This window comes from Megalobrama amblycephala, linkage group LG2 (assembly GCF_018812025.1).
Source record: "Megalobrama amblycephala isolate DHTTF-2021 linkage group LG2, ASM1881202v1, whole genome shotgun sequence".
Lineage (NCBI taxonomy): Eukaryota > Metazoa > Chordata > Actinopteri > Cypriniformes > Xenocyprididae > Megalobrama > Megalobrama amblycephala.
The window spans coordinates 37,364,586-37,378,197 of record NC_063045.1 but is presented as its reverse complement, the minus strand read 5'-3'; the positions used below and the strand labels follow the sequence as shown (position 1 = coordinate 37,378,197).

The 13,612-nt window shown below is 38.2% G+C and overlaps 1 protein-coding gene across 5 annotated transcripts in view; it reads left to right on the top strand.

The window, feature by feature from the left end:
- LOC125257622 (spermatid perinuclear RNA binding protein) overlaps positions 1-13,612 on the top strand; it is a 114,274-nt gene that overhangs the window by 46,971 nt on the left and 53,691 nt on the right. For all 5 annotated transcript variants that reach the window (XM_048174162.1, XM_048174143.1, XM_048174152.1 and 2 more), the window contains exon 3: positions 12,311-12,447. In XM_048174162.1, the coding sequence (XP_048030119.1) occupies positions 12,445-12,447 (3 nt within the window). In that variant the 5' untranslated portion in view covers positions 12,311-12,444. The remainder of the gene's footprint in view (positions 1-12,310; positions 12,448-13,612) is intronic.

Genomic DNA, 13,612 nt, shown 5'->3' with positions numbered 1-13,612 from the left:
GGAAAGCTGCGATAGAGTCCAGACCTTCTGCCATCAGTCTGAAGGTCTGGCTATGCAAGATTACTCACCCTGTGGTCTATGTGGGTCCTGACGCCCCAGTATAGTGATGGGACACTATCCTGTCAAAAAGCACCGTCCTTCAGATGAGGCGTTTAACCGAGGTCCTGACTCTCTGTGGTCATAAATTCCAGGATGTCCTTCAAAAAAAAAAAAGTGTAGGGGTGTAACCCCAGCATCCTGGCCAAAAATGCCCATTGGCCTCTGTCCATCATAGCCTCCTAATTATCCTCATATTGACATGCTTCATCACTCTGTCTCCTCTCCACCAATAAGCTGGTGTGTGGTGGGTGTTCTGGTGCAATATGTCTGCCGTCACATCATCCTGCACTTTGGTGGTGGTTGAGGAGATTCCCCCTTCCATATGTAAAGCATGTTTTAAATTAGAGATGTCAAAAGTACCACCTTCGGTACTTTTTCAATACTGAAATTTTAAAAATGTGACTCTTTGAGCACTCTTGAGCGGATTCGTAAACACCTCTGATTGGCCATTGTTTTCACGTCTCATCTGCGATTGGTACCGAAGTCGGTACTTTTGACAACTCTATTATAAATGTAACAAATTGTTAATTATTATTAATTATTAAACTGGGTGAATTTAATTGGTAATGATATAGACTATTTTGGTATTGTGACCTAATCTTCAGAGAAAACTGGGATAGGAAGTATTTTAACATGGAAAAATTACACACGGCAGTTACATCCTGTCATTATGATATTGAGTTCAGTTTGCTAACCATTTGCTTTGATGGATCTTTCCGTCTGCCGTGCGTCTGTTAGTCAGTGTCACATTAGGCCATCAGAAGTTGATTGAGGAAGTGGCAAAACTGTAGAAGTGAGACAAATGAAAATTGTGTGAGGAAGAGTGAGTCTAAATGAGAGATTATGATGTATTTGTGGGAACAGCGGATGACAACAGGAAGTCACACGTTAGTTTCTATTCTCGTAAGTTATACTTTCCCTTCGTAATTTCTCTATTCTTGTTATCCTCCTCTTCCTTGCTTCTGTCCCTACAGGGTTGACCTCTAGTCAGCAGGAAGCACCCTTCCATCTTAAATATTGGCAATGCAGTTATTTGTTTATTGATGGCATCCATTCTCCCTGTAGCCTGTTCAGCATTTTCTTTCACTGCCAAAACAACAAATGCGAGAAGCTGCACTTTCACTCACATTTCCACTTTAATATAAGCCATTTTTTAATCAAGAGATTCCAGGAAGACAATTCAACATCGGAGATGACTGTGTTGTCAGTAAAATGGACATCGTTTTTGGAAGATGATGCATGTTTGTTTGCATTGTGCTCATCGTAACTAATTGGCATTATATTAGCACCTTTAATTTTTTTTTTCCCCATTGCCTTTGAAGGGAGCAGGTTGTTATGTGATTTATGCATCTGTTCAAGATGACAGGGTTTTTTTCCCATTTGGCTAAATTTACCTCAAAGTGGTGTTTTGGAGCATGTTAGATTTTCAAATCAACTCTTAAATGCTCACACCCCAAGAAGAAAAGGTGAAAGGTTGATACTAAATTTAGTTTAAGTGGTACTATTGCTTCATTATTGTATTTAGAAGTGTGTTGGAAGGACATTTGAAGAATTTTATTTGCTTTAGAAGGCTGTATTTCTGAGATTTGCCTCAATTTTTAGGACTTTGTTCCGTCGTACAGCTTTATTATGAAAAATTACTTGAGTGCACTTTAGTGCATACATAACTATTAAAATGTAAGTATTGTCTGCAAGCAAGTCTGGACAGTTGTGGCTGATTACTTTTGGCTGATTTACTTTTTTTTGCTTAATTTAACAGTATTATTATTATTATTATTATTATTATTATTATTATTATTATTTAAAAAGTTATTTATTATTATTTATAAGCTGATGTTCACCAAAGCAGTGCCATGTGGTGCAGAAAAAGGCCAAAACAAAACATAATTTCTTTTATATTTTATATAGAGAGGGCCCTTGCAGACTCTCATGATCATAAAAAATAAATAAATAAATATATAATGATTTGCACTCGGCTGAGTCCAATAACAAACATCTAACCAATCAGCATCAGGGGGCGTATGACGGTCGAGGAGAGAGATCGAGCAAGAGGGAGATTTGAAAGTAAGAAAAAAAAACTGCAGAACGAGAAATGGGGCACAATACAAAACGGTTAAAATGAATATCACTGGAATGAAGGTTTATACCTGGGCAAGCGCTTTAGGACCCGGTTATATTAGAACAGCTTTCCAGCGCTGGAGAGAGCTAAGACGGAAGGCCTGAAAACTGCTTTGATCCCGCTAATGTGAGTAACACTGGGTTTTGATTGTCTGGAGTTGGTGTGCCGTTTGCGACTAACAACGAACATTTTGTATTTTCTCGTGTGTACTGTATGTTCATTTTTTGTGCTTCCTTGTCATTCGTTCATCAACTGCGCTTTATTTTTTGTGAAGCATTTTGTTGTGTGTCAGCTGTGATAAACAGACTTCCACTCACATTGCGTGTGTAACAGCAGCCAGATAGTGAGAGTTCTGCAGTTAAAGTCCCTGTAAAGTCAATTATGAGAATTCTTTCTAAACACTTTATAAATGTTACAAATGTATTGCTGAAACACATTACAAAGACTGTGAATTGTGTAATGCTTAATTCTGAAGTTAGAGCGTTTAAACAGTTTTTCACCAAGTCTCTGCTTAGGTTTTTTTGGGAGGAGCTAAAACGGGGGTCTGATGACGCACTTGGACCCCCGGCAATACCCCATCCCCTAACACTATATAACTGTCGATGACGCACCGAGCGTGGCACCGCCTCTAACTCTACAGCGGTTCACTCGCTCAATCTCAAGTGTCATTACAGTTATACAGCCCTTTGCACATTTAGCTAGTAATGCCTTCGTCACGCAAATGCATATTACATGGTTGTTTTAACACTCTGAGGTCTAAAAACGCGCCGGCGCGTTTTGCAGGTTTTTTTTCACATTGCAGCAAAACAGACTTAAAATACTCTGTCATTTTTTGTCATAGAGCCATAAGCAATACATCAATTGAAACTATAGAATATCTCCTTTTATTTGTATACACTCAGAGTAAAAACAAAATGTTGTGCTTTTTGTAAAATAAAGAAAACTAACATGATGCGTGATCTCTCATCTCCCTCTGAACGAAGTCCAATCTGATAGTTCTAAAAATGAAGTGTAACTTAGTGAATACTAATCACAAAAAATTCATACTTATGTCTAACAAAACATTGAAATGTCAGGTTTTAAATCGTGCAAGTCAAATCGAAAACAAACATTCTGTGTTTATGTAATCTGTATGAAAAGAGAGCCATGTCAGAAGTCCGTGATTCAGCTCATTACCCACTAATGCGGCCACGCCCAGGAGCCAGCGCTATTCACAGGCAAATTCAGAGACAACACATGCATTCATCATCTCAATCGTGTATTTATTGCCTTGAAAATTGTTTATCTGGATGAAAAAGCCATGGTTAGCGATCTCTGGAAGACATTCAGTAAATTCCTGTTTGTTTTCTTCTATTGATAAGTTTTAAGTGAGTTTTTGTTTCTTTAGCGCCCTCCGGCTGTAGTATGAATTGGTAAACACCATTCATGGATATCATCTTCTTCTTAGGTGAATTTGTGGACTAAAATGCACAGAGCGCCCTCCGGCTGCAGTATGAATTGCAAACACCAGCGCTCATAGAGATAACAATGAATATTAAATAAAAAATAACTCCTCTGTATAGAAAATTGACATAAACATATGAGAATCCTATATTTCTCCAAATGTGCATGCTTTTAAACTAAAAGCCTATATTCAGACTCTTTGCATCACAGAAATACATTATATTTTTAAAGTATAATATAAAACCATTATTTTATATTGTAATAAAATTTTTCTGTATGTTTCATATACCATGATGAGCTTGAGACATCACAGAAGTTTTTTTTCACAGCCTACCTGACTGAAATGCCTCATTAATATGCAAGTCTTTTCAGGTCATTACTATTCAATTCTTTTGTCTTCACAGGTGAGAATGAGCCATTATTCATGGAGATTCACGCCTCCTCGCATACCGTGTTTCTTGGCAAAAAGTGTCTTACAAAAACTAAATCAGTATATTGTTATAAATGAAAGAGTAGTCAGCATAATTTTTACATAATTTTGAAGCAAAAACTCTAGTCTACAACCTTCAATACCCAAAAGTCTTGTGAACACAGATTTAATATACTTTTATTGGCCTTATATCAGTGACTTAAGTTTTTTGTTTTTTCAGTAACCACGCATAAACGTTATTCCTTCAAAAACACAAACATGTACACACATGTTCCTCACATATTATGGTAGCCTAGTTTGTGCTGAATACAGTGTAATGACACTTGTGTCATTAATATGTTTATGAACAACTGAAAAAAGCACAAATGTCAGGGCATGTCAAAACTTCTCCAGGCCCCAAATCAGCCTCAGACTCCAGAGGGTTAATATACAATATGCTCGGTCTCCTTATTTAAATTTCCTAAAACGATGATATGAAGGATTCTAAAGTGTTCGTTCTACAGCGGATAATTTTACAAATTTTCATCAGACAGCTGGGATTCACAGATAATCCGCTGTTTTTGGTGAATGTGACTGAACAGATCTCGGCCCCCCTCCTGCCTCGGCCTTCCTACCGTCCCACCGATAACCGATGATATATGGGGCCGAACAGAGTCTCTCACGTCTCGGCCTTCTTCCTCTCGCGGCACCGTCATTTGTCGACTTGACAACAGTCGGCAGTTCGTGCCCACCAATGAGTGTAAGTTGCCGAGTTTGCTTATGTTATAATTAGTAGTTAGTCCACAGTAACTCTACTAAAATTTGCAACCCTCTAAATGATTCTTTTTATATGCATCAGTATGTTTGACTCATTAGACTCAAGTCAGTTGAGACGGCAGCTCTCGCGAGTGGGTGTGGTTTCAGCGCCGACAGCGGACACGCCCCCAGCGTTTGAGAGCAGAGAGCGCTGCCTATTTTTTCGAGATTTTGATAACTTATTTCATTTACTTGAAGATTTTTTTAATCATTCAAATTTGGCTGGGTGGTTAATAACACATTTTTCTGCGGTGTGACAAACTCAGAACACATACTTTAAAATGACTTTACAGGGACTGCGCACTGATGACCGCTAGAGAATGATGTTTAGTGTCATTAGTAGTGCATTCGCCTCACATGCCAGCAGCGATCGGGCAGCGGTTCGAGACTGACTCAGAGCAGGGTGGTTAGAATTGGAGTGTGAGTTTTAGAGGCGGAGCAATGAAGAGAGGTGTGTGTTTGTTTGGGTTGATATCAAATATCAACAATGTCCAACAGTGTAGTTCAAATACCACTTAATGCACCTTTAACACAATACAATTGTTTGAATGAGAAACCTAATACAATTTTTAAATGAACTGAATGCGAATACAAAGATTACATTTCTAAGAACTAAAAAATACGCCTTTCTTAGATCCACAATGACCTCCCCCACCCTGCCAATTTTTTCTCCTGCCAATTTTTTCTCCTTGTAACTCATGACAGCGCTTTTGTAAGAATGTTTACTGAAAGTTAAAATATGTAAAGAACAAAAGACTTTTCTCTTTCATCTGTCTGTATTTTTTTTTCTTTCTTTCAGAATGTCTCACTGTTAAGCAGAAGAATAGAAACCTGCGACAGTCGTTTCTCACTGCTGTCATTCAGCTCAACATGTCGGAGGATTTGTTTACGTGTATTTGCGCTAGAACCTTGATTTGACTACTGCATAACTATAAGTTAAACACCTCCATAGTAATGAATTATTCATCAACATCTAGAAACTTTGGATTTGGGATAGAGTTCAGGAAGAAGGGCACCTTAAAGTGCATTGTCTTTCTGGAGATGTGCATTCACGTGTGCTTCTGTTTGGGTGTGTAAGACGGCACTCGCAGAGCATGTCACTCGGCAGGTTTGAGTCCAGGCACTTCCTCCTGAACACACTACTGAGGAATACTCAAGTGTGTGCGTGAGCAAGTTTTTAATGATTTGTTCAAAAATTCTCTTTCCTTCAGTAAATGCTTTGAATACAGGGGTACATTGAGATTACCATTAATAGACTTAGTCAAAGAGATTAAAATGGCTCTGAAGTAAACATTTTGATTAGTAGTGGTGTTTAAGCTGATCTGAGCGTCCGTCAACACAGGCCTCCATATTTAGCTGTAAAAATAACCCACCACTCACCTAAACATAACACTGTTGCATTTACATGGGTTGCAGTTTGAGTTGGAAATAACATTAGGATAACACAGCATTCCCAGACTGATGGTTTGGATGTTTGGAGCAACAAAATTAACATCTGTTTATTGCACACACCCTAACCAGCGCCCAAGTCGTTTCCGGTTGCTCTGAGTGGGAGCAGGTGCGGTTTGCCTTGTGTAAGATTCATTAAATGGCCGTCCAATAATCAGTGTGCAGAGAAGTGTGGTGCTGATCTGGCAACCTCATACTAATGAGATGCCATCCGCCATGCCAATGCCTTTTGCCTGCAGGCCAGAGCCATTTTCCTTAGAGGAATCTGATGAGATGTTTGTAATGAGCGAGCAAAAATGAACACGCACTCATTTTGAAATTTTAGGAGGTTTTCAACAGTAAATAAATGCCAAACTTGTATAGAAAACGTCAACTAGGCTTAGATTGAAAGTCCCTCTAATTTAATACCCACTTAGTTGATTACCCTAGAGAAGAAATTAGCAGTTTTCCTCAAAACACAGAGAAGAATGAAAGAAAAAGAAAATTATTGCATATAATTAGTAGCACTGGGGCAAAGACATGATAGTAACCCTCTTCACCAACTCCCCTCACAAAATCTTTCTATCTTCGGCTTGGTAGTCGAAAACAATGTTGTTTCTTACTACAGTAGCTCCCTGTTGTCTCAAGTCTCTGGTGGATTGATGTGTTTTAATGAGGTTTGCCACTAATTCATTTAAGTATGCAGAAGGACTGCAAATTTTCAATGAATCACAATAAGAGGTTGTGTTACTGCATATGTGATGCCATACGTTCTGTTTTAAGATTAACATCTTAAAAGAAGCCAATTCCCATAAGTTCCTAAAGGTGCACTTTGACAAAATTAATGTAATTTGATTATTTTTCAACTGAGCACTTTTGTGCATTTCTAACATTGCTTTTCAGACATTACTACATCATTACATTTTCTGAAAGTACTAAATTCCTACGCAGTGTCATTTCCAGGATCTCAAATGATGTATAGTACTTTGTTTAATAGCATTTTGTGATAGAAATGATGGTTGTGGAAATTACGTTTTGTATTAAAATGGCTGACTCCTTTGTCTTGCCATCTAACATTTTATGTCCTAAATAAAAACATTAAAATAATATTTTAGCACTTTTTTCATAACAAAAAATTAGAGCATGATTGGGAATATTGTTTGCAAGTTGAAGAAACATCCAATTATGAATTTGAGTAGTAAAAAATGGTTTATATCTTTCAAACTCAGAATATATCTTTTCTCATGCTAATATCTTTGTCAAACACAGATTTATTTTGTATATCTATACATTTCTACTTGATATGCTATAACCAATGTTAACTTGTACACTTTAAATTTTTTGTAGTGCTGCCCCTGACTAAAGATATTTTTTTTAGTCGACTAGTGGTCACTCATTTAAGACATTAGTTGACTAGTCAGATGTTTATGATATTTTTTTAATAGCTTAAATATAATTGGGGGAGTGGCATCGGAAAATGGTTTCAGTTTCAGGGCTGAGAAAGAATGTAACATTGTTGTACATTACAGAGAAATACTAAACCATAACAATGAGCATTAAAATATAAATGAAGCACACAAGTGCACGCATAAAGCTTGCTGCAGTGCACTGGCAAAAGCAATGATTATGAATGTGTCCGGAGAAAAACAGCAAAGAGACTGTCTTAACATTTTAACAATTTATTAATAAACTTGTGATTTCTGAGACCGTTTCGGCTGCAAAGATGAAGCTGACAGTGCTGACTTGTCACCTTCACAGTGTAGTGGATGTGCCTTTAGAGAGAAATGCACGTTCAGTTAATCATGCAGTAAGCACAGTACTAATTTAGCTTCCACACTCTGCAGGAACACTTGGAAATGTGCCTAATATTAGCGCACATTTATCTAGGTTAACGTTAACGTTTACAGGAGCAGCCATGTAAAGAGGCTTCTACTTGCATGTTTCAAATGATAAGCCGTGTCTGAGGTCAATAGGCAAATGTTTGAATTTCCTGCCCGACATTACCACATGGACCAGCCATGTTCAACATTTGTCCACCACAGACTCTGTGACTTTAGTAACTATCTGACTTAAATTAGTCAACAAATATTTGGTTTTAGAGATGCGTTTCTAACGAGAACTGTTAATGCTAGAAAAGCTCAAATCGAGATAAGGAACAGTATGGCTCGCTTTTCTTTGAAGCCTGGTAGTGATTTGGAGGGCGTGAACTAGTTTGTTTGCCCTATTATTCTGCAACAAAGTGGGACTGTAATTGTTTGCAGGGCAGCAGTGTCGCCTCAGGCTGTCTTCAGGAAGGCCAGACTGTCCTGGTGACAGAATCCAGTTAAACCCAACATCTCGCTCGTGCTTTTCTAATACCTCTATTATCTAAAACTGCTAGAGGGAACCAAAAAATGATTAAAGGATTGACATCAGTCAGAAAGAAGGTGGTGAAGGTCGGTCAAGGGAGCAGTGTTGGGAAAGGCTTATCTCGTTCGTTTCAATTATTTGTTGGAGGATGTATGTGCATTTCTTCTTGTTCTTGCTGAAATATAGAGCTTAAATGTATTTTCATAATTTGACCACTCTAGTCACATGGTAATCGGTGATCTGCTTTTTTCAATGATGAGTGAAAAAACTCAGCTTGATGTATAACATCCTTCAGATGCATTCATTTATTCACCTGTGGCTCCCTAAAAACTTATATTCACTAATCAATTTATTATACTTTTAAAAGGAAAAAACCTTGAATAATGTACACTATATTTAAAAACTAAATTTCAAAAATACTGATGATCTGTACGTACACTCACTATATTCAAGATGTAAGGAGAATGTTATTACCTTTTTACCTGATTCTGATTGATAAACCACATTATATTTTTATAGTGATTAAATGTGAACTGTTGTTGATAATGGCATATTTAAAAAACAAAAACAAAAAAAAAAACATATGAAATCAACATGAACACAAAGGGCCCTATCTTGCACCCAGCGCAATTGACTTTGTACACCGACGCATGTGTCATTCCTATTTTGCACCTGCGCAAAGCGCGCTTTTCCCTCCACAGAAGCACGTCGCTAAACTAGTGAATGAACTTGCGCTCCCTGGGCGGTTCAGCGCAAAAAAGGAGGTGTGTTCAGGCGCATTGCCCGCGCATTGCTATTTTAAGGAGCTGAAAATAGACTGCGCCATAGACCAACTCAAACCTGGTCTAAAGTCAATGGCGCAATATTTTTTTTGTTAGAGCGCGTTGGTAGAAACTGCGCCTCTGGGCACGTCCACAGTGCGCGTTGACTTTGCTTATTACACACAGGGATGCGCATCACACAAACATGCCAAATATTAAAAACAAAAGGATTACAGTGTAAAAGAATATTATTGTGTACATAAATATAAAAATGTAATGATGAATAGTCATTGCGTGTATTAGAATTAGGCTACCTATTTTCAATTCAGCCTATTACTACTTATAATGATGAACGAAATTGGCTAATTAATTGAACAATCGTGCCAATAATACACACACATATATATTAACTGACTCATCGCGTGTACGCAATGTAAATAGCATTCAGCCATGGCGCGAGCGCATCTCGCTCTTAAAGGGAATGGGAGATGACACTCTGATTGGTTTATTTCACGTTACGCCCAAACCACACCTATGAATAATGAAGCTACTTCAGACCAACCCATTTTAGATTTGCGCCGGGCGCAAGAGTCATTTATCCCGCCGGGAAAATAGCAACAGCGCCGAGACCCGCCCACAAAGTTACTTGCGCTTCGCGCTTTGACACTTGCGTTTCAGATCGTTAAAATAGGGCCCAAAGAGTACATTTCTTAGATCTTGGCATGCGTTTAAACTAGATTTTCCCTTTTTTTTTTTATATCGTGGCCACTACTATTTGACCCATATTAAAACACTGCAGTTTCTGTGTTATTTTGGGACTTTAACAGAATTATGACTATGGTCATCAGTTGATGAAAACATTTCATTTAATTACATGATATGGTGATTAATTAATCACATTATCATATCTACTCAGAAAGCCCACCAATGAAGATTATTCCAAAACATTAGATTATTGTGCCAGAAAATTGATACTAAATATTGTGAATTTGTTGGTTTTTTTGAGGTAAACCAAATGTAAACGTCTACTTATATATGTATCTTAAAATATATCTATATATATTGTAACTAGACAGTATTGTAGTTTGTATATATGTGGCATTCGATGATCAATCTATTGATCTGATAGCCATTTATTTTTTAAATGGTTGTCTGGGCTAATGATCTCTCTGAAAGGTCTCATACGTTGTGTATTTTCAGCAGATTGTGCCACTGATAACGAGGCAGTGACAGCAGGGACGCCAGCGAGCAGACTGTGAATGTCTCTGTGTGGACACACTCCACTGAACATTATTACAGAAGATCTGCAGGGCTGCATTTGAGCGTAATTGTGCTGTTGGCAGCAGCGTGGGGTCCCTCATGAGATACAGTTGTTCATCTCTTAAAAGGATGTCAAACTAGAGGTTTTGTGCATAAAGGGACTTGGGAGATAAGCTGTGGCTTATTAGACGGCACTATTCCTTCCTGTTTAACATTATCTTGGTTTTGGATTATTGGCTAATGTACATTAGGTGAGAACGTTTTATATTGTATGTTTTAACCAGAGCATGGACATAGTCCTAGTATGTGGCCCTGTCTCAAATGGCACACTTGATATTGGCTTGCGGTCTCGTGGTCTTCGCTCCCAGGTGTCCCATTTGTCATTTCAGACTTTCAGAATGGTGCTCAGGAATGGCCACTTTTTGTGCAGAGGACTTTTTTTGTGGACTTACTGGTTCGAACTTCTGGACTATCAGCCAATAGCCCATATGCAAAGTGTAGACACACTCAAACCACATAGCAACACTAGCAACCACCCTAAAAACACTTAGTACAACTTAGCAACCATATACACTACTGTTCAAAAGTTTGGACTCAGCAAGATGTTTTTGAAGTCTCTTAGGCTCACCAAGGCTGCATTTATTTTAACAAAAATACAGTGAAAACCGTAATATTGTGAAATATTATACAATATTAATACTGTCATTACTCCAGTCTTCAGTGTCACGTGATTCTTCAGAAATCATTCTGATATGCTGGTTTGCTGATTTCTTATTATTGCCAATGTTGAAAACAGCTGTGCTGCTTCATATTTTTGCTGAAACTGTGATACATTTTTTACACTAAGCACCTTTTTTCTTTATGTAAATATCTGGTTACATAATGTAATGAGTTTGTTTCTTTAGCATTGAAATATGACTGAGATCAGCTCTGTCCCCTCAGTTTTTGGATTTTTTTGTTTATTTATCTCTTTTATTTTATTTATTTATTTATTTTTACATTTTTGGCCTGGAATCTTTTTTTGAGAGTACATCTGTTCAGCTCCGAAAGCCATAATCCAGAGAATGAAATTATATTCCAGGGAAATTACATTAATACAGGGAAGACATTTGGCTAGATAAGAAGGGATTAAGTGGGGTAAAAAATTTACAGTTCAGTATTTGATCCACAAATAATGGTTATTGCTGGCACTCAAAACGATTCTGATGTGCGTGTTCTCTGCATTCAGCTGAGTTTCACTTATAATCATGTTTATCTTGAGCAGTGGAAGCACTTTGTGAAATAACCCTGATAAACATACCCAGATAAGTGCTCAATAAAACAAGAATACATGCAAACACTTCCCTGTGTCGGGAAATAAACAACGGAACAATAGGCCACGTCTCAGTTGTGTGGCAGCACCCAGATCATGAAATATGTATAACATTCATATACTGCATTGCTCATTTTCAGACAAAGAGTCAATGATACCTCCTGAGGGAAGTGTGTGATGGTTTGTGATGCTACACATTTAGTCTCCTTGGTTTCAGTGCTGTTGCACGGACGGTGTTGCGATGCTAACAAGAAAAATACACTCAGTAAATGCTGGAATGATGTAATTAATGTTGTTCTCTGTCTGTCTTGCAGGTTTGGTGCAATAGGGCGCAGCGGGGGGGGCAGAGAGGCGAGCGCATGAGGAGAGGGCGTCCTGAGACCCCCATCTCCACCGCTCGCACACACAAGTTCACGGACACACCGCGTCTAGCAGCCCTCCAGCCGCCATGGTAAACCCCTCATCTTTTGTTTGTGTGGCTGATTGTCACATTTTTTGTTTGTACAAGGTTAATGTCTAAATTATAAAATCTCCCTTACATGTGTTTCTGTCCAAACCGCTCTAATCCTAAACGAACCAAGATGTGATCGAGAAAATGTGATGGGAGCTTGAGAGAAAGAGAGAAAAGGGGGGAGGAGATCAGCGTTTGATTAATGGGCCTCACCTCCGGCTTGTGGAAGCAGGGTCTCATGGGAGAGTAGGGCTGTGCTGTTTGAATTATTAAAGTCTGAGAGTTGGGGGGTAGGTTCATAAATAACCCAACGTAATGAGCGCCCTGCTAGCGTGAGCTCTAATGCTAACCCAGCTTTGCCGACGCAGCCGGGGTGACCTTGGATATGCACACGTAAGCGCGTACGCGCATATACACTCAAGCGCTTCCCACTTCTCTCACTCTAGCAGCTTTCTGTGTCTTCTGCATCTGTATCTGTATTGATTTATTGTGCATATAATGAGGTGACCTTCCTGGTTTCACTCGACTTCCTGTCAAACTGTGGCCAAAGTGGCAGAACCCACACACACGAAAAATGCGCACATGCACTGGCTGTGTGTCAGCTTGACCCTACACTATCCCAAAGAAATGGACTTTCAGAAAATGTCCGCAGGGCTCTATTATGAATATAATGGCAGTCTGAAAGTGAATGCACAATTCTGAGTATTGTGATTCTGGCTTATAGGAAGGTTCTGCATTTTTTGTAGTTCTGTCGAGAGCATTTCTGATGTGTTTTTGAATGTCATAGAAAATGATTGTGCTTGTCCCAAGAACAAAACAAACACACTTTTGAAAATATAGACACAAAAGTTAAACCTTACACCATGTGGTTTTTCTGTGCAAAATTATATAAAGTCTGTAAACAACTTAAAAAAAAAAAAAAAAAAAAAAAAAAAAAAAAAAAAGTGCAAGATTAAGAAAATAGCATTTTACCTTTTACAAGCTGGAATTACTTTGGTGATGACCACTTTAAAGTCTAAATAATGATCATTTTAGGGAAGAATTTAAGTGCTTTAACAAAAACGCAAGCTTTACATTTCAGCATTTTAAGCCCTCTACCTCCATTGTATGTGGCTTTATGTTACCATGTTTTTACCTTAAAATAATGAGGATTGAATCAAAATTA